This window comes from Sinocyclocheilus rhinocerous, unplaced genomic scaffold, assembly GCF_001515625.1.
Source record: "Sinocyclocheilus rhinocerous isolate Xijiao unplaced genomic scaffold, SAMN03320098_v1.1 scaffold153, whole genome shotgun sequence".
Lineage (NCBI taxonomy): Eukaryota > Metazoa > Chordata > Actinopteri > Cypriniformes > Cyprinidae > Sinocyclocheilus > Sinocyclocheilus rhinocerous.
Window position 1 is genome coordinate 3,834,835 of NW_015660878.1, and position 25,753 is coordinate 3,860,587.

General features: G+C 39.5%; 2 protein-coding genes across 7 annotated transcripts; one reads left to right on the plus strand and one right to left on the minus strand.

The window, feature by feature from the left end:
* Positions 1-43: 43 nt before the first annotated feature.
* LOC107725643 (PCNA-interacting partner) lies at positions 44-15,634 on the minus strand. Of its 5 annotated transcripts, XM_016534984.1 has the most exons (12): positions 13,266-13,360; positions 12,863-13,034; positions 11,732-11,965; positions 11,523-11,630; positions 9,434-9,604; positions 9,166-9,320; positions 5,847-6,024; positions 5,583-5,764; positions 5,193-5,274; positions 1,612-1,807; positions 366-701; positions 44-296 (listed from the first exon to the last, which is right to left on the minus strand). In XM_016534984.1, exons 2-11 carry the CDS (start codon positions 13,010-13,012, stop codon positions 385-387), a joined length of 1,773 nt encoding a protein of 590 aa, XP_016390470.1. In that variant the 5' UTR covers positions 13,013-13,034; positions 13,266-13,360; the 3' UTR covers positions 44-296; positions 366-384. The 5 variants fall into 5 exon arrangements, with proteins under 5 accessions (XP_016390470.1, XP_016390472.1, XP_016390471.1 ...); XM_016534986.1 differs by lacking the exon at positions 13,266-13,360 and adding an exon at positions 15,519-15,634 and having other exon boundaries at positions 44-701; XM_016534985.1 differs by lacking the exon at positions 13,266-13,360 and adding an exon at positions 13,132-13,247 and having other exon boundaries at positions 44-701.
* Positions 13,915-25,108, plus strand: LOC107725644 (nucleoporin Nup37). Of its 2 annotated transcripts, none has more exons than XM_016534988.1 (10): positions 13,915-14,040; positions 14,434-14,641; positions 18,051-18,175; positions 19,470-19,542; positions 19,729-19,823; positions 23,993-24,083; positions 24,171-24,352; positions 24,646-24,696; positions 24,788-24,881; positions 24,955-25,108. In XM_016534988.1, the coding sequence occupies exons 2-10, from the start codon at positions 14,486-14,488 to the stop codon at positions 25,066-25,068; spliced, it is 981 nt and encodes a 326-aa protein (XP_016390474.1). In that variant the 5' UTR covers positions 13,915-14,040; positions 14,434-14,485; the 3' UTR covers positions 25,069-25,108. The 2 variants fall into 2 exon arrangements, with proteins under 2 accessions (XP_016390474.1, XP_016390475.1); XM_016534989.1 differs by having other exon boundaries at positions 14,465-14,641.
* Positions 25,109-25,753: the final 645 nt, after the last annotated feature.

The window sequence follows — 25,753 nt, forward strand, 5'->3', positions numbered from 1 at the left end:
TAAAAAGAACTGAAATAAAAATTTATTAAAATCTGCAAAGTACGAGTCGTGTTCAAGGAGAACAGAAAGTATTCATCATGACTGTCACACAATCCTAAAATGAAATGATAGAGTTCTTTCTCTGCCAACTCATAATCTTCCCCTTTACATCTCAAACATGCACACACACACACACAAATCCTGTCAGTAATAATCTGGAGAAGAGTGACACGACACGTATTAAAAGCATTTATATGGCTATTTCACCCAAAAACAAAAGGCTTAGAACAACATGAGGGACAGTAAATTACCAATTTCAGGTGAACTGCCCCTTTAAATGCATTTAATCTACTAATAAATAAAACCTGACTTCATTGCCAAAACAGAGCATCATTGGCGAGTAAATTACAGTCTGAAAAAGCCAGTGAGTTTGCCCTGACCAGCGATGAGCTTCTTGCCGGCAGCTTTAACATTCCTTTTCCCCGGGCCTCCGGCAGGAGCCTTGGCAGGGGGTCTTTTCTGAGGGGGCTGGTTCTCTTCTCTTCCTTGCTCAGCGCACTCTCTATTGGCGAGCTTTCTCTTTGAGGTCCCGGTTGCTCTTCTGAGCTGTTCTGGCTGGGTCCCCTTCCCACCTGCTCGGTTCCAGGCATTTCCACTATGTTCCCCCAGAGCGGACTGGCCGGGACCTTCACGCCTTAAGTTAGTGGCCTCTGGGTCCATATCCACAGAAAAACAAGAAAGGGGGGACAAAAGAAAAACATTGGACTTTGAGAACAAGGTGAAACAATGAACAGGAATAAAAAAGGAGGGAGGGCTGAGGACGTAAGGGTAGAAAAGGGTATGATGAAATTGCTTACGTTAGTCTGCACTTTAACAGGCAGTGTGTTTATTTTACAGCGCTGAAACTGAACATTTGTCATGTAACCCGGTGGAGCGAAGCCCGCATTCCCACAAAAAGGGAGCGGGGGTGGGGGGGGAAGAGGAACGTGTGCTCTTAAGAGTTTTTACAACAGATGTGGGGGCAGCCAGGTTTTATGGGATGGGGAATCGTTTAAAGGTTGATCTTAAGTACCAGTCCCAAAGCAGGGACTGGGCAGGGATCGAGGCCTGGGCTGTGGAGGTGGACCTGGGCATCTTTCCGACTGTGTGGCGTCAGAAAAAGGGAGCTCTTCTGCGTGTGTGTGTGCAGCGAACAGACCAAGCATGAAGGTTATTCAGTACACTAAGAACGGAGCCCCCTCTTAAAAAAAAAAAAAAAAAAAGACCAAAAAAAAAAAAAAAAAAAAAAAAAAAAAAAAAAAAAAGAGGAAGCCAAAAAAATACTTAAAACCCCATGAAATGACTTAATGAACGCAGATTCCTTATTGATCGGTCGCAGTGGGCGGGACATTCTCAGACATTTCTAGAGAACACGTGATAGGACATGAACCTGTGGCATCATCATAAATTTGGCTCTGGTTTCTCAGAAGAGAAAGCCTACACATTTTAAAAACATTATAGAAGCTAATGTTTCATTTTGTTACATTTTAAAAGGACACAACAGCATCTACATGGTCTCAAAACTAATACACAAGGACTAAGAGTGACAAAACTACTTTTGCATAGCGTCTTTAAATGTGGCAGAGGCACTACCTTTGAGACTGATGTCCATCCCAGTGGGGTCATGCTCTTCCTCCACAGTCACTGGTAAAGGGACGGGTTTTTTGGGTGCAGGGTGCATACAGGTGGGAAGTTGGCTGGTGCTAGGAAACTCCAACACCCGGTTGAGGGGCAGCTCATCATCCTTGTATGTGCATGCAAACTGAGAGCGGATGGTTGGCCACACAACCTTTAAAGAAAAAAAAAGATTTTTTTATATATATATATATAAAGATATATATATAAAAAATAGTTATTTTTACAAATTAACTTTTTTTTTACTCATTACAGCTATAAAATTATACCACTTTTGCTAAAAAAAAAGTGATTTATAATTTTTAATCCAAAAATAAAGAAACATAATAATCCAAGACTAAACCTTAACAAAACCTTATGCATATTACCTGTTTGATAACATGCCATAGGTTTAAAGGGATAGTTCACCCAAAAATAAAAATTGTGTCTTTACACATAATAATTACTCACCCTCATGTCGTTCCAAACCCGTAAGACCTTCGTTCATCTTCAGAACACAAATTAAGATATTTTTGTTGAAATCCAAGAGCTTTCTGACCCTGCATAGAAAACTGACACGTTTAAGGCCCAGAAAGGACATAGTTAAAATAATCCATGTGACATCAGTGGTTCCACTGTTCAATCAGTGTCAGTCTTCGATGCATGTTCACGGCTCCTGCGTCAGCAACATCATATACATGGTACTCTCATGAACACACTTCACATGGAACAAACTGACACACAAAAAATTGTTGAATAAAGTCACTATTTTTGTTTTCTTTGCGCACAAGAAGTATTCCCGTAGCTGCATAACATTACAGTTGAACCCCTGATGTCACATGGACTATTTTAATGATGTCCTTACTACCTTTCTGGGCCTTGAACGTGTCAGTTGTGTTGCTGTCTATGCAGGGTCAGTAAGCTCTCGGATTTCATCAAAAACATCTTAATTTGTGTTTGTTTGTGTGGGTTTGGAACGACATGAGGGTGTGTAATTCATGACAGAATTTTCATTTTTGGGTGAACTGTCCCTTTAAGTTTGCAAAACATGAATATTATCAATGAATGATGTATGGCACAGTGGCACTGCAGCACTGGTACAACAGGACAAATGACTTGGTCCAGAAACACTCCCGATACAGTCCTCAGGTCATCAGGCTGTATTATTTTTGAGCCCTGCTGATATAACTGGGTGGACATGACCACATCTAAAATCTTATGAGAATGAATACAAAAAAAAAAAAAAAAGGTTAAATGCCGCGGTCCAGAGGCTAGGGTGAGGAGCATGAAAGAAGGAAATGGTAGCTCGCACAGGCGTAGTGAACCTCTAAGGTCTCAAGGGTCTCAGAGAAGCGCTGATCCACCTCTTTCAGGGCCTTTGATCCATCCCTGCTAAGGATTATCAGGATTCAAGGCTCTCTCCCTTCAGGCTAGCCGGCCACAGTAGGAGAGTGGAATTCAGGAAAGTAAAAAAAAATAAAAATACTGCAGGCATAGTTGGGTGGGACTGCAAAAGCGTAGAGAGAATGGGGCGGTGGGTGTATGTGGGGGGGGGGGTTGAGGGCAAAGTTTGATCAAAGTTTGAGTGCAGCTTTTTCAAAGCACTTTCTCAAAAGAGCACCTAAAACAACAGTATTGCTCAGACTGGGTGCTTTCATATGGGAGGCTTATATGGTACGTTAGGCAGCCCTGATTGTACGCCAATAGAGAGCCTTAAGAAAAAAAAAAAAAAAATTCTACAGGCTGGGTCAAGCAGCTACTTCCTCTGATATGAACGTCATCATTAAGCCCTCAATAAGATGAGAGGCGTGTCTGTGTTTGTGAAGCACACAATGACATGACACATGGTTAAATAACACCCGTTTTGGGACAAACCCACTGAGCCAGCTGACACAGCACCAGCAGCAGTGATATTATGACCCCATTTACATGTGGTATTAACATCGGATCAAATTATAAGTGGTGAGCTGAGACACATTAGTGGTCACGGTATTCACTTGGTAGTAATGTGTATCGAATGAGTTCAATCAGGGGAGGGTCTCTGATTATATATTACGGTCTATGTCAGCGTTTTATTGAATGTTGGAATAATAATGATAAAAATAGCCACTATCCATACATATCCAGGGTGTTTCCCTGCCTTTTCTGGCCCAAGACGCTGTGATGGCTTCAAGATTCCTGCGACCCAACATAGACCTGAATGGTTTGGAGAATGGATGGATGGATTTTTAAAAAATTTTTATAACAACAAAAACACCACAATTTTGAAAATAAACTATTTAATAATATTCTATTATTAATACTTACTAAAATCTTATTATCCCATTTACACCTGTACTTACGACCATCCATTTGAGATTGGGTGACCAGATACAGATCTTAATACCAGAGGCCTGTTTTGAGTGTGTTTTAATGAACATTCTTAGCAGGAAATATACTAACATCATGTAAAAATTTACTACCATCCTTTTATATGCATAATACTGGCCCTCAGTGTATCGACTGGGGTTCATTACGAGTTCATTAAACCTTACAACATAACTGTACTCAGAATAATCTGTCTCTGCAGACTTGCTGCTGGAGGAACCTCTTGATCTCTCCCCTTGTGCCAATCGACGTCAGTTTGTGATGAAACTATTGGAGTACGGCTGGATAAAGTCATTCTGCAGACAACAGGAAACAATAACCTTTCAAGTTTCCCTTGCTAGCTGAGTAACTCCACTGATATGGCATGTTCAAAGTGAAATTGATGTAGAAAGCTTCCGCCCGTCCAGTTCAGGAAGCGGTGAGCTGCCCGGGGACCATTACCGCTCACTAACACAGGAAGGCGGCCAGAAAGTGGAGGTCTAAAGAGACATCTGCTAGTGCAATCAAATAAAGAAGCCTTTTAACAAAATGTGCCTAGCATACATGTTCACAGAGCACTCACCATTTCTAATTGGTGAAGATGCCCAGTACTTAAAAAAAAAAATAAAAAATTTAACTGCCATTTATCACCACATTTAAAATGTGTTAACAATCCAGAGACTAGTTTAGATTGGTTTCAGAAACAAGCTTCTTGACAGACATCATTTAGTTGCTATTCAGGCCGTCGTTTCATATTAAGAGACTTATATCTTTCATGAATTTTATGACCGACCAGTAAAAAAAATTCTTATAAGGCCAAGAGATAATACTACATTTTTGGCACATACGAATGTAATCTTTCTTCTCACAGCCCAGTGGGGCATTTAAAAAATTTTTCTGGATAAGATAAGCTTTAATTGTGCAAGCGTGCATCACTGCCAGAGGTTATTGGTTAAAGTCTGGAGTGTACTGTACGACACTAAATTTCACACTCAGTGGTTGTTTTTATATAACAGGAAACCTGCTGCACAAGCACCATGCATTAAAAAAACAGCTGTATAAATTTGCACATTACAAAACAGAGGAAGCAGATGATATAGCTCGTGAATGTGCATTACTTGCCGTCTGTTTTAAAAATCAAGTGTCACATTCAATTTCGGTTTGACCGCTATTTGAGACTGGGGTCTCTGCTTACAGCCCCCATGATTCTTTACCTTGGACTTGATGTGTTCTTGTTGGCTCAAGATGCGGTTCCGTAAAGGCTTTGGAGAAGATCCCGTGGGAGCATCTGGAGATCTATAGGCACAAAGTGGAAAGCGAACAAGCTGAATATTCAAAGATTAAAACGAAGTGTTGAAGTGCAAATCAAAATGATACAACAAAAATAAATTGCAAACGTTTAATTAGTCAAATAAACACATATATACACAAATTAACTTTGTCACACCTATCACCTAACAAAATACGAACATTTATTACCGACTGCATCTAATTAGGCATTATTATAAATTTACTTGAATTTAATGAAAAAAAAAAAAAAAAAAAAAAATTTGCATCTGTTTTTGTGCTATGACCATATTTAACAGCCCAGTGGTGTAACTCACTTGTAAAGGGTAAGAAGACAAGCTCCAGAGGTGCCATTAAGAACTGCATGATCTTCAGAGAGCAATTCCGCCTTGTTCCTGCAGGGCGGTGCTAGTGCTTCTTCATCCAAAAGAGTCATTAGAACCTTAACAGTCTCTCGTCCCCCATAGGCAGTGGAGTGGTTAATAGCATACGCTTTGGGCTAAAAAGGAAACATCTTGTGTCTTACTAATGAGGTTGGAAGAAATATTTGGAGAAGATAAGAGTACATCCACTATTTTTACCCTTGCTGGACTGATTCCCATGCCAATCACTGAATGCGTCTGCATGGTGTGCATTTGACCGATTCTTTCCTTGAGACTTTTGGCCGTATCCTCTGCTGCAAGGTACACTGGGTCTCCATTACTGCGGTTTTTGACGAGAGCAGCTCTAATACTAGACACCAGCTTGGATCCAGCTTCTCTGATGGAAGAAAACAGTGCAATGCAGACAATTAAAAACACACATTTTCATATTTTAGCCGTCCTAAAGGTGTAGTCACAAACTTCAAAGGGGTAGTTCACCCAAAAATGAAAATTATCTCATTAATTACTCACCCTCATGTCGTTCCATACTCCCGTAAGACCTTCTTTCATCTTCGGAACACAAATTAAGATATTGTTGATGAAATCTGAGAGCTTTATGATGTTTTGTTATTTTTGTTTTTCTTTTCGTAGACTCAAAACATTGAGGTTTAACCACTGATGTCACATGGACTATTTTAACGTCCTTTTAATGTCCTTACTAACTTTCAGGGCCTTGAACGTGTCAGTTGCGTTGCTGTCTATGCAGGGTCAGAAAGCTGTCGGATTTCATCAGAAATATCTTAATTTGTGTTCTGAAGATGAACGAAGGTCTTACTGGTTTGGAACGACATGACACCCTCATGTCGTTCCAAACCAGTAAGACCTTCGTTCATCTCGTTCAGTAATGACAGAATTTTTTATTTTTGGCTGAACTATCCCTTTAAATATTCTTCCATTCATACACATGCAAACACAACAGTAAGTGCACAAGTACATAAATCAAGTTTTATCTTAAGCTTACGTTTTGTGAACTTTAACCTGCAAATCCATGTTTAAAAAAAAAAGAAAAGAGCTTTGAAATAGAGGATCTAAATGCTACAGATAAACCTCTTGGCTAGGAAAAGAAAACACACACACACACACACACACACACGAAAACTCTAATTTAGGTGGTTTAGTTAGCAAATCAACACAAGCTTCATAGTTTGCAGTGTTGTAAAATTGCTGTATATTTAACATTCTGAACACATTATTCAGTGATCCCATACATCTTGACCAATGAATTTCCATGATTTTTTCATAACCTTTCCACTAACTATGGCTTGCAAGCAAGTTTCCAAATCACTATGCATGTTTTTAGATCAATATCTATAAATTGCCTACTACTACTACTACTACTACTAGATTATTATTATTGCTATTATTGACTATTAAAAAAATTCCCCAGGCCTAGTGTTTCCAGGTTTCCCCATGACTGTCGGACTCCTGATTATTTGTTATATAAAGAGGTTTGCTGCATAGAAACGATTTTGCTTGATTAAAATCTAGTGTGACCACTCTTTAACACATGTAAAAATGCGGCCTAGGAGGGTCCAAGAAGTTTTCGTGCCAGACCAGTGCTATTGGTGTACTCCACCTCACTTTATGTGTGAATATATGAAGAGATTAATAAATGTAAACATTTGGGCTGCAGCGGGAAAGAGGCCGCCCTGAATCCCTGACCTTGCTTTTGTGAAAGGGAATTACAGTAACAGAATCATCTGGGAAAACAGATGTTAGCTGTACGAGAGACCCCGATTCCCCCGTAAGGAGTGTTTGTGTGTGGTAATACAGTACTCCATAAGGTGCTGGGAGGTGGGGAACTGCACAGGCAGGGTAGCAGGCCGATGAAAGACCCCTTTTGGCTCAGCGCTCACACTCGCTCATCAGAGAAAAGAGTGAACAGGACCACATGCAGCAGGTTCAAGGCACTTCCATCAAAAATGAAGTTGATGCACATGATGCACTGCAGGAAATGACCTTGCGTCCTTTCTGAATAACTCAATCATCTATTCAATTCAGCTCCATGTGTTGTGCTGCCAAACATCTAGTGGAGATTTGCTTGGACGTTTTGAAGTGCGAGTTATCATGGCAAAATCTCACTGTTATGACGTTTAATCAGAGTTATCAAACTAAGGAGGGACAAGGCCGCCATTTGCTGTTCGGTACAACACACTTTGATGTTCCTCAGATAAACATGCTTGAACAATTCAGGCGATTTCATTAATACTGGTGCAGACGTCATTAAAGGTTGCTTTTGAGAAGAGGATCATGCATTGATACATGGCAGCAGGTAAAAAAATTAGAGAATCCGTTTTTAAGATAGGACGAGACCAACAGATCCAGAAATGCAGATAGCAAGTACATTTTCTTTGGGCAAAGCAAGGTGATACAAAATCTGTTGTATAAATCAAAGCCTTCTATACATTCATCTAGGGTTGTGCACTGATGATAGGGAGACAGAAATGAAGTCAAGGCAAGGTCATGACTGTCCTGGCTTTTAAATCAAAGCATTGGCTATGTTCACAATATCATAATACTCATACTACTGCTTAGGTTAGTATACAGTATGTGCAGCATACAGTGTGCAATGTTTTTGACCTGCAACATCAGCCAAAAATAGCAATATACAAGAAACATGGTGCATGACATGGAATAATGTATCTCATAATGCAATGCACTCTAAATGACCTTCCATTTCTAGTGTTACTGATTAGAAGCAAGGAATATTAGTGATTATTTTTGGCTGATTTGGCTTAAATAAACAAATAAATGTAGTAATAACAAATAGTGACTTTATGCATCGTGGTACTCTTGTGAATGCGCAGCAACTTACAGGGAAGAGAAGAAATTGATGAATAAAGTAATTATTTATTTATTTGCACACAAAAAGTATTCTTGTAGCTTCATAAAATTACGATTGAACCACTGATGTAACATGGACTATTTAACAATGTCCTTGCTACTTTTCTGGGCCTTGAATGTGGTAGTTGTGTTGCTGTCTATGCAGGGTCAGAAAGCTCTCGGATTTCATCAAAAACATCTTCATTTGTGTTCCTAAGATGAACCAAAGATCTTACGGGTTTGGAACCAGACGAGTAATTTATGACAGAATTTTCATTTTTGTGTGAACTATCCCTTTAATCATATTAATTAATAATATTATAAGAGTATTTAAATAAATGCTTAAAGGTATGTAAGCTTTTTTTGCAGGATCAAGCATGCATAAAAAAAAAAAAAATAAAATAATAAATGTAATAATAGGAAAATACATCAAAGAAAAAATGACTTTCTAAATTGAATACAATTCATTTTTAATAAATTTAGTCCTGAATTAATTTTGTATTTATATTTTGGCCTGTATTACAAGAACTCTGTATTTCCAGCAAAGGCAAACATCTACAGCTGCTATGCAGACTTAAGACATTTGTTGTGTTCAGAATGGAATACTGTGGATATGTAAAAAAAAAAAAAATTATTTAAAAAGCATGATACGTACCTGGGATTAGGGGTTTCTCCCAGAACTTCTTGACACTGGTCGACAAAATTGAGAAACTCGGATAAACCCTTTACGTGCTTCCTTAAGGGGTGAGACTCAGGGGGGGCGTACCCCTTTCCTCCCAACTGTATGGTCCTGACAAATGATGTTACTGTCTGAATATACAAAAACGCATTCACATTATGGTTAAAAAGATATATAGTTGAACAAAAATGTGTGCAAATTAATAAATGTATCTATCTTAAAGTATATGTCATTGCAAATTCACCAGGAAGAGAGACGAGGCGCTGTCGCAGGCAGCATGTCTAAGGTCAGTAAAGGCGCTGTGACCCAGAGAGCGATTTGGGTTGTCCAGGGTGTATGCGAGTGCCAGGTCGTTCTTGGAGTTCACCAGAAGGCCCAAATAAGAACAGAAAACTCTCCTGACAACTCTCTGTATCTGCAGGAAAAGGTTTAACAACACCTTAGTGGAATAATTGGAAATGTACTAAAAACAAATGTTAACTGAAAGGATAAAATGGTTTGTTTTTAACAGGAACGGTTCATACTCTTCCATTCTGCAATACTGATGAGTCAGTTAGCTGACTTGGACTCATGTTGTATAAAGGACAGGCTTTTTCCACAGCCCCTTAAGCTTAAACAGGCCAGGCTCATAAACTTCATCACCCCCAGTATTACAGTGGCAAAACCCAACGTCTACTCACACATAAATCAGAGCCCAGCAGAGCAGCTGTGAACAGAACTGGGCAAGAGTAGCAGCAGTTTCAACACACTATACAAAGTGCTTTTAAAACATCCTGTTCTCATTTCACGATTGTGAATATGGTATGATATGATAGATTAACATTGTTCTGAATAAGAGGCACATGCAAGGGGGTGAAATTTAACAGCAAACAAAAGGGAAAAAGACAGCCAGCAAAACAATACTAGAGTAAGATCTCAGCATAAATGTAACAGAATCAGATCCTTTGCTAAACTTCACCCTCCTTAGTTACTGTCGCCAGGTGCAATAAGCTTTAAACTGTCATACAGGATACCTTCACTTAATTCTATTACAAGTAATTATAATAACATGCATTCATATTAATCAACAGATGTTTACATATACAACACAAGACAAAATAATAACTGAATTTATAAAAATGACACCATTCAAAAGTTTGCATACCCTTGAATCTTAATACTACGTGTCATTTCCTGGATGATCCACGACTGTTTTTATATTTTGTGATAGTTGTTCATAAATCCCTTGTTGGTCCTGAGCAGTTCAACTGCCTGCTGTTCTTCAGAAAAATCTCCAGCTCCTGCACATTCTTTGGTTTTCCAGCATGTTCTGCATATTTGAACCCTTTCCAAAAGGGACTATGATTTTGAGATCCATATTTTCACACTGAGGACAACTGAGGCACTCATACACAACTATTACAAAAGGTGAAAACATTTACTGATGCTCAAGAAGGCAACACAATGCATTAAGAGCCAGGGGAAGTAAACTCTCAACGTAGACTCTTATTTTGTTTCAATTATTAACATTGCACATTCTGCAAGGAGTATGTAAACTTATGAGCACAACTGTGTGTGTGTATATATATGCGTGCGTGTGTGTTTATATATGTATGTATATGTACAGTACAGTGCAAAAGTCTTTGGCCACTAGTATTTTCACCAACAAAAAAAATTGTTTTAAGTCAGTTATTTCTATCTTTTGCTGTAGTGTGTCAGTAGGAAATATCAGTTTACATTTCAAAACATTATTTTTGGTATTAATTGTAATAATCCACTGAGATTTTTGTTTGCACAAGGAGTCTGACAGCAGCCAGTGCTCCACACAGAGATCTGATCTCACCATCATCTAGTCTGTCTGGAATGATATGAAGAGTTTTTCAGTTAGCTTTGCAGTTAGGTTTCTTGAAGTGGAGATGTTGCCACAGTTCTTCTGGATTTAGTCCGTCTCAGTTTGATGTGGTGTCGTTCACATGAAGTTTTTTTTTTTGGTATTAATTGTAATAATCCACTGAGATTTTTGTTTGCACAAGGAGTCTGACAGCAGCCAGTGCTCCACACAGAGATCTGACACTTGCGCATATTTTTTCAGTTAGCTTTGCAGTTAGGTTTCTTGAAGTGGAGATGTTGCCACAGTGCTTCTGGATTTAGTCCGTCTCAGTTTGATGTGGTGTCGTTCACATGAAGTTTTTTGTTTTTACATGCAATTCAGTAAATAAAGTAAAAGTGTTAAGTGCTTTGTTGAAATATTTGTGTTCAACCCATTTGCTGTAATCTTTTGTGAATAAGAGCCATACACACACACACAAAAAACACCTCTAATTCTAGTCTCATGCTAATGCATCACCATTTACCTGTGGACTACAGATTGCCTTGTTAGATGGAGTTGCGGGACACAAAGGAAGAGGATCCATTTTCTCCAAACTCTCCTTCTCACCAATGAGAAACTGAAACAGTTGCATCTAGATATCGAGATAAGACCGAGAACATGCCACAGATTAAAGATCTTTGAGAAAGATGACTGAAAGAACAACCAAATCTGAGGCCCACTGGCAGCACTCACCGTGGTTAGGGGCTCCTCAGGGTCCTCATTTATCCGAATCTCCTTGAACATAATGAAAACGTCAATCAAGTCCACAGTATTGGTGCGTTTCAAAAAGCAGTCATACTCTTTTCTGATGAGGTCATAGTTTTGCGGAAGAGGGATATAGTTGTGGGATAGCTGGAGTTTATCCAGAAGGAAGTATTTCCAGGCAGCCAAGACTTCACTCAAAACAACACCAAAGTCCCCATGTTCCTGTCAGGAGCAGAGCAAACACAGGGACAAGCATATTACGCAGAATCACTCCACAGAAAATGTGCAGATACGGAACAAAATGTAGGATTCAAACTTGTGCGACTCATTCTTTTTCCTACCGCAGCACATATAGACTGCAAGCAAACATTTACATTGAAAGTGGAAATTCTATAAAATTATGTTCAAAAGTCCACCTGTGAAAGTGTGTTTTTCAGGCACTTTTTTAAAATAAAATTATCAGCAGAAGAATTCCAGTAAAAATGTGGGAGGTACAAAGTTTGTACACTTTGTATCATGTGTACAAAGTTCACATGATCTGTGTCACATATTTAACTTAGTGATATAAAAACATATTTATGAGGTCAAAGAATAAATAAAAACTTTTTTTTAATCATTTTTGATGTACCAGTATATACCATATACACTTTTTCACTCAAAAAATACAGAATTATTACAAGTAAAAAATAACTGTTTTGTTTTTATATATTTTTTGAAAAATGTAATTTATCTCTGCAATGGAAAAACTGTATTTTCAGCAGCCATTACTCCAGTCTTCAGTGTCATATGATCCTTCAGAAAGTTTTTTTTAATCTTTCATCTTTATTATTATTATTATTACTACTACTATTATCATCATCAATGCTGATATATATGTAATTTCTATTTGTTATTTTCTATTATATTATAAAAAACGTATTTTAATAAGAAATCATATATTTCTTTACAAATAAACCTTATTACTGACCCCAAACATTTGAAAAGTAGTGTATATGTATATACAGACCTGAAATCCATGCTTTTGTGCTTTGGTGATTTTAGCCAATAACAAATAATAACCCCAGATACCAAAAATGTGAAACAAGTTTTCAAATCAAGTTCATAACAATGCAACGTTACCTGCTTGTTGACCCCAGCCATAGCAAGTTGTAGGATCATCAGCATCCCATCAGCCCCTTGGATGGTGGTCCTCTCGGAGTCTAACACCCGGTGACATTCTCTCCTGAAAACCCTGGTCATTGTTCTCAGGCTTTCTTCCATAACCACCATTATTCAACGTTTACTAAATGAACTGCAGGGCCAGAAAATTGAGCAGGTCAGCACTGAAATGATTATGAGCACACAGCAGAACATACATGCAACCCAGCCAGCATCACATATAACGTTACCTTTCCAAATCTAGCACTGAACTAGAACAGAAAGTCCGAAGACATCAAGCAAATCACAATAATAGTCAGGAACAAGAGGACCCCCTTTGCACTTTATTAGGAACAGAACCTCCAGACCTCTTAGGTCAACTTACCAACACTGATATTTAGACGCGTCCTAGGTCTCTAATGTGAAACACATGGGAAAACTGACGCCAGTAGATGTAAGGTATTATAAACTGGTCCGATGCCTGTAAATTTAAATCCACACGCCAGGACGCCTGGACCAATCACAGAGCGCGATGTGTTAGACACGCCCCCTCCAAACGGATATTAGCACAAACAGATAACAGAACGGTCCCGTTTTGTTTCAAAGCACAAGTGTCGATTGTTGACAAGAAAAATAATACAATGCGGTGATGTAAAGAAATACGAGCGCTAAACCATTTACTTAAAAAAAAAAATCTGTTTATACGAGTGCAGGCGCAGTACATTTTCCCAGGACTATAAATTATTTCATTTCGTCTAGACAAACTAGCAATAAACTAAACCATCAATTAGTGTGTTACAATTGTTTATAGCGTTTGCATTTTAGGTATATCTCCCATAATAAAAAGATGAAAAATACTCAGCACCTCCAAATATGTGTCAGATATATTGCTCCAGGGGTAAAATTAAAATTTACAATAAATTAGAGAAGTGCATCAATGCGTATTTTTTTGTTTGGCTTTGTTTCTAATGCTTAGAGACCTCTTTTCCTGACATGTCGTGCTGCCAGCGTCATGGTTACGTCACTAACCTGGAAGTAAACAAACGCGATCACGTGATCAGAAAGCGCGCTGAGAACAAGCACCGCATGGGTTTTAGTCATCTGCACCAGAACTCACTTTCTCAGCCAGAAGATCAACCGAGTATATACGATTATTCCAGGTTTGTCATATAAAGCTTTAATACCTATTTTGAACATGCATGACTCGTTGCACATCAGCCTGCTGTCTCTGATCTTAAGTGTAACGTTAGTTAATTCATAACTTCGACAGTGAAATGAATGTATGGAGACCGTAAAAGAAATAAAGAGTTAAATATTTATTATTATCATAATATATGTCAGGTACAGTAGAGATTAAGTTATAGGGTTTATTTAATGAAATATATATTTGTTAAATGTAGGAAACTTTCTTTATATAACTAAAACAACGTCTGGACAGCACACATCCTATTACTTTACATTATATCAGATAATACTTTTTTGTTAACCATAATGGCATTTTTCCTCCAATAAAATGTGCTAATTTGTGTCTCTCCATGTTATTTATAATTTAGAGTGGAATGAAACTCCATTTCACCCAAACAGCAAGGATTCATTTGATGGAAGATGCCAGATGAAACAGTTCGCTCTGCAAGCTACACAGTGTCCTGTGAGGACTATGTTCATGTAGTGGAGTTCAGTCCATTTGACTGTGGCTCACCTGCGTCACTTCTGGCGTATGGAGGAAACCAGTATGTGGTCGTGGGCACTTGTCGTTTTAAGGTGAGTACAGTAATTCAGCAGACTGATCAGTCTGTGGTAAGAGTGCTAACCTTCTGGAGGTATACCTCACTGCAGGGTTACAGTCCTGCTCCAACACACATTGATGAACTGGTTCAGGTGTATTTGATTAGAGGTGAAACTAAACACTTCAGGAAGTGGATTCCCAGTGTCCTTTTTTTGCATACTATCCTCCCTAAACAACTGCCTTGTCCAAATACCCACACTTGCGGTCTTAGCCACTTGAGGAAGTAAGAAAGTAAGTGTGCAAGACTGTCCCAGGTCGTAAAAACGCCAGAGCGCAGTGCCCTTAACGCACACTAAATCCACACTATCTTAAATACTGCTCCGGAGCGGTATTCGAGGCTTAGTGTATCCCAGCATGCATCATGTTCTGGAAATAAATCGTGAGACTTTTTCATTTTTTCAATCGTCAGATCTCGCGAGAGGTCACGGAAACCTTTTATGTTAATATGTTGAATTTTGCGGTAAAGTCTTACCCTATATATTGTATTGTTATATATCGTATTGACAACTCATCAATCAAGTATTTACCATCTTATATTTTGCATAACTGGATGTTTTTAAATAAACACTGACAAAAACTATATAAGTTTTTGGGCTGGACGATATATTTAACATTGATTTAAGTGATCATCCGGATTTAGACCAACCTATTTTGTATTTACATAAGTGTTCACAGGCAAATTTGCTTTATGTATTTCCCCGGCTTTGCAAGCAGGCACATATAAATGTCAGGAAACACGATTCCTGGCTGCATGTCAATATCCACGGACCACTGGATATTTGGTAAGTCGTAAGAAACACAATATCGAGTCCAGCAGCTTTGTTTAAACTGATAATCGTTTGTTGTACTCACGTTTTTGCAGCTTCCCTATTAAATCCGTTCATGCAGCAGGCTCTTTTGCCACTCAGTCCAGCTGAGGTGAAAGTGATGTCAATGCATACCCTCTAAAGACCTTTTTCACATTTCCGGGTTTCTTAGCAGCGGAAGTCGTCATAGTTGGGTAAACTTCAAGAGCAGTTAATGGGAGAGTACCACAAATTAATTTCAAACCTCCACGATAGTGTTTTCACAACTTTCAATCAAAGGAAAAAAATTGTGAGAGACTGATAACGGCAGTCAGAAGAGAAAACGATGTCTAAAATCACCGTCCCTCCCATAGACGCTGTATTAAAAACACCCTCGTTAACATTAGCGTTAACTAGGTTTTTTTGTAATTTGATGCAAAGGTGATATAATACAAAGTATAGTGCAGGGCTGCCCAAACTCGGTCCTGGAGGGCCGGTGTCCTGCAGAGTTTAGCTTCAACTTGCCTCAACATGCCTGCCTTTAAGTTTCTAGTATGCCTAGTAAGAGCTTGATTAGCTGGTTCAGGTGTGTTTAATTGGGGTTGGAGCTAAACTCTTCAGGACACTGGCCCTCCAGGACCGAGTTTGGACACCCTGCTATAGTGTTATAAATGTACATACATTTTTTTTTTTAAGTCAAAATATAAAAAACTTTCGAGGATTTACATTGCTGATGATTGTTGAAATGTGTCATCACAGACTTGTGAAAAGGGTCCATATTCAAGATAACTAATCTCGATTACTATTTAGGATATTTTGGAGGGTATGTGTATTGGGATGCCAGGTGGACTGAGTTCTCTCTGACAGGCTCAAGTAATCACAATTTTTCCAACAAAACATCCATTCTTACATGAAACTCAAGGGCTGTGTTCAGAAAGGATTACTTGCATACTGCGTACTGGGCAGTATACAACTTTAAATTTATTTTTTAAATGGTTTGTACGACCAAGGGGCCAAGGTTTGGCTAGTTACCATGGTCCTGTTAGAAATACCAGGACAAGTATTGTTTTCTATTGAATGACCACCATTCAAAATTAGCTGACAAAATATGAATTTTACAACCAACTACAAGTTGCATATCAAGTGTAAATTTCATTATTTTATTATGAGCATTATATTGAATTTTGTTTATTTGTCACACTAGTTTGTCAAGTTATTGAATTAAAGATCAAGTCATTTTATGGGATAACGGGAATTATTGTTTCGTATACAACAAGATAAATCGTATACTACAAGATATGGGAGATATAGTATCATATACTACAAGTTTTGGCAAATGTAATAGGTTGTCTGGGAAATTCAGACATTCAGAAAATGTACACAATGGCTGTACCATTGAATATTTCCTTACTATATAGCAGGGGAAAAAACTTCATAAAACAGCAGGCAAAAAGTACCCGGATGACTGACTACTTCTGACGAGATTCTAAAGTGCACATCCAATGGACATTTTACTATTCCATGAGGCCACAGGAGAGGAATTGTCAGTGGCAATGAAGTGATCATTTAACTGATGCTGTAGTTCATAGACAATGACAACATGATGAATGTTGTACGCCCAGATTGCATTCATACTAGGCCTGGGCGATAAAATGGCATCGATATTTATCAACGGTACACCATCTTCGATAATGATAGAAAAAATGTTCGATATAGTGCACGATATGCACGTGCTATGAATGACGCACACACAAACACAAACACATGCTGAAATGACTGCTGTGCCTGCCAGTGATGAGGAGATTGTGAATGAATATTAGTCGAATTTAAAATAAACATTTGCAATGTTAGGTGTGCGTCAGGGAGCGTCATCAGTGGCGCGCGAGATGCGGGGATGATGTAAGTGAGGTTGTTGCATTTTAATGTTTTGTTAGTCTAGCCCACGAGATGTGGCGCTGCTGTATTATGCATTCAAAATATAAGACAAATATAGTTGCTCAGTGCAGAGAAGATCTTGATTAGTTGAAAACCAAAACCAAGCCATTCACACAGAACGCATATTCAGCGCATTTTTTGACAGACAAATATGACTGCTGCACTCGCGACTCACACAAGAGTTGTATAGAAAGCCATGCAAAGTTAAAACAGTTTTAAACTTTTAGAAAACACGTCACAAATTTGTGGAGGTTTATTCCTTTTCACTGCGTTTCATATGTTTTTAAATGCAACTTTGTTCATTGCGCCCTCCTGTGGCCTCGGGAGACAGGCCAAAAGTTTCCTCGACCTATTTAATCTGCATATAAAACATTAGAAATGAGATATTTGTTTAATTTTTATTGTGTCCCTAATTCATACTACATATACATATTTTACAGTCGCATAAGTAAGTGCTTATTCAGAAGAAATACCTACTCGGACTCTGCCTATGTACGTAGTATGCGTCATACAGAAATAGTACTGCTCTGAATATAACCATCCATATCTATCTGTAAGAGAAAACACTGTTTTAACGAGGATGGTGCATGAGAACAGATCATTTCCTGTCTGCATGTCAGCATTTAAATGACGATTCACACAGTAGTGATTTCTGTTTGTGCAGGAGGAAGACACAGAGGTCGAGGATGTAGAGTTCACTTCTTTGCAAGTGTTCTTGCATGGAGTACGTGTGGATGCTATCGCATGGAGCCCTGAAACGCGTCTGGACAAGCTCCCTCCAGTCATCAGGTACGGCTTTGAGCATGTGCCGCTTTTTTATGTGAGGAGAAACCAAATCAAACTGATGGATTATAATGTGACTTTGTGTGTGTAATATAAGATGTGGAATTATGATGATGTATGGAAGGAGCACAGATCTCAGTGCCAGACACCATACAGTTCTTCATCTACAACCGGGTTCCTTCTCTTCATTAGAGGCTCAGACACAGTATATGATAATTGATTTATTTTACCGCACATTCTGATATTCTTTTAAATGTTAGATAAATATGCTTTTTCTGTATTGCACAATTGGGATATTTGAGAGTTGAGATATTTTACCACACACGCACAAACATACTCATTTTTGTTCAAACAAATGTGCTTTCTCAGAACATGTTTTTATCACTGAGAGACCCATTTTCCAGGGATCGATTCATTACCGAGATTTGTATGTTCATGTCAAGCAGTGGAAAGTGTCTGTCACAGCTGTAGTTTGATCTGGTTTGTATCAAGAGTCTAATAAGAGGTTGTCAGTCTGACATGTTCTTCGTTAAGCTGTGAACTTGGGAGGGTTCTGCTCCCGGTAGGGAAGTTTCCTGTAGGTTTAGCAGCATGGGAAGGGCAGAGTTATTTCCTGGCCATGCTGTGGTCAGGACGGAAGGTGTAGCGTGCTCAACTGTGTGCGCTGCCCTATATTTGGGTTTATTTTCTTCACTGTAGGTGTACCTCTTGGGAACGGAGTACTAGAGATCTTATTAAGGTTTCCTGGGCATGTGGGTTGACATGGAGTCAGAGGTTATTGACAGGTTGACTCGTTGCCTGCTGGCACTGCTGGCATGTAAATAATTGGTACCGTTGTGATGTTACGCCATCCGCGCAACAATCTAGCCAAAGACAACTCGCAAATGATCATGTTGATAGAACGATGTGATGGTAATCGGACCTTTCGTGGCAAGAACTTGTGTGATTTTTGTTTGTTATAAGATGGAAGACGATTTTGTGTCTGTGTGTGGTATGGTAACATAAAAATGTGCGTGCGACTCTCTAACTAAAAGTGTTTTTCTTGTCAGAGGTGAGTTAGTGTAATTGTGTGAATAATTGCTGCTGCTGATTAGTGGCAGAGCTGTTTTATTAGGTTTGGTTGGATTTTGAACAGACAAATGTGAAAATGGCGTGATGAAATTCTGACTTTGGTTGTTTGTCTTTAACATTTGTAATCTCTCCAGTGTTTTATCTTCTGACTGTGGTTTGTTACACATCCACGTACATGATGGTGACTAAATGCAGTGTATTATTTTATCCTTTTTTTTTCTCATTTCAGGTTTTGCACCGCAGCGGCTGACAGAAAAGTCAGGCTGTGGACATCTGATCTTCAAAACAATTGTGATGTAAAGGTAGGTCTTTCTTCTCCTGTACACTCGCAGTATATTTGCTATGATTTTGCTGATGATATAAAATTAAAGGAATAGTTCACCCAGAAATGAAAGTCATCTGTACAGTAATGTTTCTTTCTGTCCTTGGCTGACTTATTCACTGTATGAACGTTGTATTCAATTTCTATGATTTCTTGTGTTGCCTAGGTGATGGAAGGCCACACCAGTTACATCAATCATCTAGTGTTTGAGCCTGCAGAAGGAAAGCAAATAGCCTCTGTCAGTGATGACCACACTTGCAGGTTAGTTGCACTGCAGTCCGACTGTATGAGTGTGAGAAAGTGAAATATGTGTGTGTGTGAGTGCGTTCTGTTCTCTGTTAATGATGCAGAAAGTCTTGACCAAATTTCCACACTGAAACCCGACACTAAACACAACACGGCTCGCCGTTGCTCTGTGTAAGCGTCAACCGCCACTTGCTTGCAGAGTTTTTCTAAGTAATTGGTTAAACGTGGAAATCCAATCAGCAGCCGAGGCTTTTCCTCTCCACGGCCACAGTTAATGAGCTCCTCGAATGTGGCCCCACCAATCAGCCACTGAGGTAAGTGCGGTTTCCTTGCAGTCAGAGGTAATGTAAGAGAACACTCCTGGAGTCTCGGGTCTTCCCTTTTGCGTCAGAACCGTGTAACTGACACACCTGGATGTTGCAGCGCTGTGGCCTGCCACAACTCAATGGCCTTTCTCTTCCCAGCTTGCAAACCCTAATGGCTTCAAGATGGACGAGGACCAAGACGGTAGTTTTCCTTATAGACATCCAAAGTTCAGCTATCGGATCCTTTATGCAGACCTTGCCATGACAGTTTTATGATATACATCTTAAAATTTGGATGGTGTAACCATGTTTTCTCAACATGATCAGGTGCTTTTGCCATTTCTGTACCATTGCGTTATAGACATTACATCCCTTTCTTGATATTAACCATCATCTTTCACATAATCTGCGCTGGGTTGTTTGTGGATCTGCTTCGAGCCCAGTGCATTTCTTGGTGCACACACTGCCAGTGTCAGCATGTGACCTAATGTCAGCACTGACCCATTGTGCTGTGATAATGTTTTCATACACTCTTCATCTGGGTGGTGCGACATTGAGAATAGGAGTGCGCTGCTCTTCTCGCAGCTGTTTTATTGATGTTGGTAGAACTTCAGGGTGTGATTTAAAGGAGGAATTGCAGATCTTTATCATAGTCGGGACCCGGGGGTGAGACCATTTCAGTTTGCAGCTTCGGCAATAATGGGCTTCTTCTCTGCTGGAACCTGTATGTGCTGAAACCCCTTTTGTAATCCCTAACACCCCTAAGATTGGCCCAGTTAGAAGCAGCCTATTATTTTGATTAAGTAATAACCATCTCTTATGAATAAATCATGGCCCACCCGACAGCACAGTAAGGTGCAAACCACTGCAGTTACCATATATTACTAATCCTGAACTGCCAGCTCAAATGAGAGATTTGATATGATGATTTGAGATTTGGTGTCTCGCTGTGGTCGTGCTCATAAGGAAAACAGCCAAATGTTACCCAGAGTGCCCGCCAAAACCATAGTTTACACATGCCCATCAGAAAATAGATACAGATGTTGATATATGTAGCTTTGGTCAGTGGATTTTGTGTCAGAGATAGTGTGTTTGGTGGGAGAGCAGAGGGGCCACTGAAGGGATCGAAGCAGGAAACATCAGCCATAAGCCTCAGTCTCCCTCTCCTGTGGAGCCAGAGAAAACAGTAGAGCGCTCCATCTGCAGAAAGATTTAAATTCTGTCACGTTGAGAAAATATGGGACGCAGGAGGAACGGTGAGGTGGAACAAGGGAAAGATCAGGTTAATGTTAAAGAAAGAGAGTGAACCTTTTCCAGTCAGGCCACACATACTGAGCTTTTGATACAAACGTTTATGCATGTGTTGACACACCTTCCCTGTTTAAAGGACCAACTGTTCTGGTCAGCAGCATATGTTAAGGATGCTGGTCTGCAGCATGGGATGCTAGTATGTTTGTGTCCCTACTAGGTTTCCTAACTTGCAGTCTCCGCTAGCAGACCAGTTGAAATTCATGCTGTTCTTTTCAGCAGGGTTGTTCTTCCACATAGGTATTTACATTTTATCTTGGCTGCCGTTTAAGATATCGCCACTGAGGGTTTGATCAACCTCCCCAATCATAGAATCGTCTTGATTTCAAACCATTTCAGATCTCCTCTTGTGTTACGTAATGTGTGTGTGCCAGGGAAAGAGTGCAACCTGTTTCCTTTGAAGATCAGAGGAGTTTTTTTGCTATAGTAGTGTTGCAGGCCTCAGTGCCACCTACAGATTACTTTAGGGAGTGCAGGTCACAGAAGGAAATGCTGAGTTGACAAGAGTTCAAGCTAGGAAAATGAGGCATACCTTCAGTTCCAGAGGATGACAGGTGTTTTTTGCATCAACAGTTCTGTAGGACAGAAAAGGGGTTTGACCCAGAATAGAACATCATAAGTAACTTATTTGAAACATAGGTAGCAACTCCATCTGGTACACAAATAGCACTCCTCATGTGATGGGCAAAGGAGATTTGACTACAAATTGATTCCGATCCTCCTGGAGGGCCACTTTATAGATAAGTGTGTTGGAACAGGCTGGAGTTAAACTCCGTAGGAGGATGGTCTTCCAGGAGCAGAGTTTGGACCCAGGAGTAGAGTTTGGACCCTAGCATTCTGCTAAACTGATGACACACAATCTAATTCTTTCTAAGAAGGATACTTTCAATACTGCCTTAGAATTTTACTAACACAAGGTCCCTTGGAAGGGAAACTGTTACTTCTAACTTTTTAGAACGACCTTCCAAAGGTGCATGTGATGCCTTTACCTTTAAAGGTTCATCAGCTTGTCACTGGGGCAGTAATCTCAAAGGTACACCTTAGTGCAGGGCTGGACAACTTGCCTTAGTGCCTTCTTTATCCCTAAAGGGTACATATTAGTACCTTAGAATATGTACCTCAAAGGTAGTAATATGTACTCTCATAGTACTATTATGAACCAGCTCCCTAGGTTTTAAAACCGAGCCATTATGTCCTATAAAGTGAGTCTGGTGACGATAGCTGTTTTCGGGTTGGTTTCGCCCGCCTCACATCTGTTTCTGTGTGAGGTTTTAAACTTTTTATTCTCTTCATGAATGATAAATTATACTAGACCACAAAAAAGTGTCATTTTGGCTACTGAGAGCACTTGAATGTAAACAAAACCACTAACACTGTTTGTTTAAACAGGTCAGGTCAGAACTGTTATTCACACCATCTCAGTCAAAGAATTAGCCCCTGACCTGGTCGCCACCATAAATGTTTGTTTCAACAGTTCTTAACTCAATTTCAGCATTTCTCACCCCTGCCCCATCTGAAAAATCACATTGCATTGTAACGAATCAGCTCATGGGAAATATGAATAATTAATCATAACTAGTTATAATTAACCGTCCAAATTATTTATTGCATCTGCTTGCAGGCCTCTTGCTATATCTGCACTTGCCCTAGCGTGCCTTCAAAAACTTCCTTGAGGCCAAATTTGGAGTGAAAATCTTCTGTTCTTAGGAAGATACAGCTGGGAGGTATTGGCAATCCTGCTTCTGAGTGGAACTCCAGGTCAGCTGCAGGCAAGAGTTTCAGTAGTTCACCTGGTAGAGCATGGTGCTGGCAACTCCAAGGTCACGACTTTGATTCCTAAGGAACACATACTGATGAAATGTATACCTTGATTGCAAAGTGTCCTGAATGCTAGTGTTTCTTCTCATTTATAGCTTGAAATCTGTATCTATTTAAGTTGTATTCAAAACTCTTTAGGCTTCAGTCATCCTGTTGTTTTATTTTAGGTTAGTGGTTTATGGTTTTTCATTGGCAAGTTATTTTTAGTAATCTGACTTCCTTCCGTGTGCCTAATTGAGTTCTTCTTAGGATTATGCCACTTTTGATTAGTGTCCTGTTTCTGATAGTGCTTTTTTTTTTTTTAGCAAGCAACTCATTTGATTTTTACTTTCAGACTTCCTGTTTGTGTGTGTGTGCGCGCATGTTTTAAAGGGTAAGAACACGTGGGGACGGGGTGATGTAATAACCCATTCATGTCCTCATTATTTTTTTCCTGTTGCTTAACCATTTGCTCTGTCACCATGACCCCCAACTTTATTGCACCACTTATAATTTGGATTCAGTTTTATGGGTAAAAGAACATCCACACAGTTAAAAGTGCACATCTTGATTCAATCCCTAGTACTTTCAGAGACTTCTTCCCCGTTTATCATGTAAAATTAACCTACACAATGTTTTGATCAAGTTCTATCTTTTGGCCATCATGCAGGATAGATGTTGTGGTGAACATATATTACAGCTGTCCTCATACTTAATGTCTGCATTTTGTATTGTATTTACCTGAAGACTATTTTGTTACTTTCCTTCTTAAAGAGTGTGGAACCTTGATGGTAATGAAACCATTTCATTCAGACTGCGTTCCCCTGGTGTAAGTGTCTGTTGGCACCCTGAGGACATCTGTAAGGTCAGTAACAAGTCTGACAGAACTAATGGTTATATGGGATGTAGATTTCGATGCGAACTTTCCCTGTGATATATTTCTTTAATACAGTTGATGGTGGCGGAGAAGAAAGGTACAATACGGTTCTATGACCTTGTTACACAACACGCAATTCTGTCTCTGGACAGCGGGCAGGTGCCGCTCATGTCAGCTGACTGGTGTCTCACAAACACTATTAAGGTTGGAGCTGTGGTGGCCAACGATTGGGTGATCTGGGACATTACCCGCTCTAGGTAAATGCAACTTTGTCTCTGTGGCTAAAATGCATTATATTTGGGCAGTGAGTTGCTTTTAAAGCAGAACTATTCTGTGGTTGACATGACCTATCTCCCGTTCCACTTAATTTAGTTAATCTTTCTGAGAATCAAGAATTTGTCCATAATGTGCATCAAGCCTTAAAACCTTTTGAAGTCTTACATGAACTCCTCAACACTAAATCACCATTACGACATTCAGCTGAGCAGTTTTGTTAAAGGTGGAATTAATTAAACTGTCGGTAAATGATGCTGATGTGCTTTGCCTGTAGTTATCCACTCGAGAAGAGACCAGCTCATGTTGACAAGGCAAGACATTTCAGGTAATTTTTTTTGTCTAATGATCAGATGATTCATTGTTTTCTTTGCTGGACTGCGTCCATGACTATAATCCTGGTGGCCTCTCTTCTACAGATGGTCAAGGGCAAATGAGAATCTTTTCGCTACCACAGGCTATCCGGGAAAAATCAACAGTCAGTTACTGGTGCATCATCTGGGGCATCCACAGGTTTGTAAAATTATGTCATTTGTTTGAGTTTGAAATAGATTTGCATTACAATGGTATACAATTGTCTTTGCAGCCTGTGATGATTGGTTCTGCATCTGTGGGGGCTGGTCTAAGCTGGCATAGGACCCTGCCTCTATGTGTTATCGGTGGGGACCGAAAGCTGTTCTTCTGGATGACAGAGATGTAACCTGGACAGAAGTCAACTGAAGAGTGTTTCTGTTTTTCTTTTTCAATAAATAAAGTAATATTTTTCATGCACTGTCACTGTACGTACTCCACTGTGTCTTGTTTTATAGGTCACTTGGGTTAGAACTCAGACTAACAATTGTGGGAAACAAGACTCTCTTTCTCCCCAGTTTTTTCCCTTTTTCTGCGAAGCATTGTATCAGTGTTTTTGGTGTGGTGTTCTGCCAAGCAGGCTTAAAGTTGAGCCAAAGGTCGCCGAACGGCAGGAGCTGGCAGTTTTCATTGCAGAACGCTTGAGTGTGAGACAAAAAGCTGTACAGGTGCTCATATAGACAGTCTCATTGACTCCACCAGGATAATAATCTGCAGTCCCATTCCTAACACTACAGGGGAACTTCCTCCGCTCGACTGTGACGCATGTGTGGTGGGGGAGACGGACGCAATGCTATTTGTGCTTCAACAGTTGAACCCTGAAGATGAAGACAAGCATGGGAAACTAAAGTGCAAGGAGAACACAAGACGGCGTGAGCTGTTTTTTCCAAGAAAAGCACAGGAGACTCTCTAAAGGGGGAACAAGGGTTCTCTCAGGTCAAGTGTGCTATGTTTGGGCAGGAAGGTGTGAGGCCAAACGGTAGAATAGTTGGATCAATGACAAATAAAAACATTCACAATCTTAAAAAACCTTT

Bases quoted from the DNA above. Each gene is read 5' to 3' on its own strand.
- LOC107725643 (XM_016534986.1), bottom strand. From the start codon at position 13,012: ATGGTGGTTATGGAAGAAAGCCTGAGAACAATGACCAGGGTTTTCAGG. The intron at 11,631-11,731 runs GTGAGTGCTGCC...CTCGATATCTAG, and splicing joins CTGAGGAGCCCCTAACCACG to ATGCAACTGTTTCAGTTTCT. The intron at 6,025-9,165 runs GTACGTATCATG...TTCTTCCATCAG, and splicing joins GGAGAAACCCCTAATCCCAG to AGAAGCTGGATCCAAGCTGG.
- LOC107725644 (XM_016534988.1), top strand. From the start codon at position 14,486: ATGCCAGATGAAACAGTTCGCTCTGCAAGCTACACAGTGTCCTGTGAG. The intron at 19,824-23,992 runs GTTAGTTGCACT...TCCTTCTTAAAG, and splicing joins AGTGATGACCACACTTGCAG to AGTGTGGAACCTTGATGGTA. The intron at 24,882-24,954 runs GTTTGTAAAATT...TTGTCTTTGCAG, and splicing joins ATCATCTGGGGCATCCACAG to CCTGTGATGATTGGTTCTGC.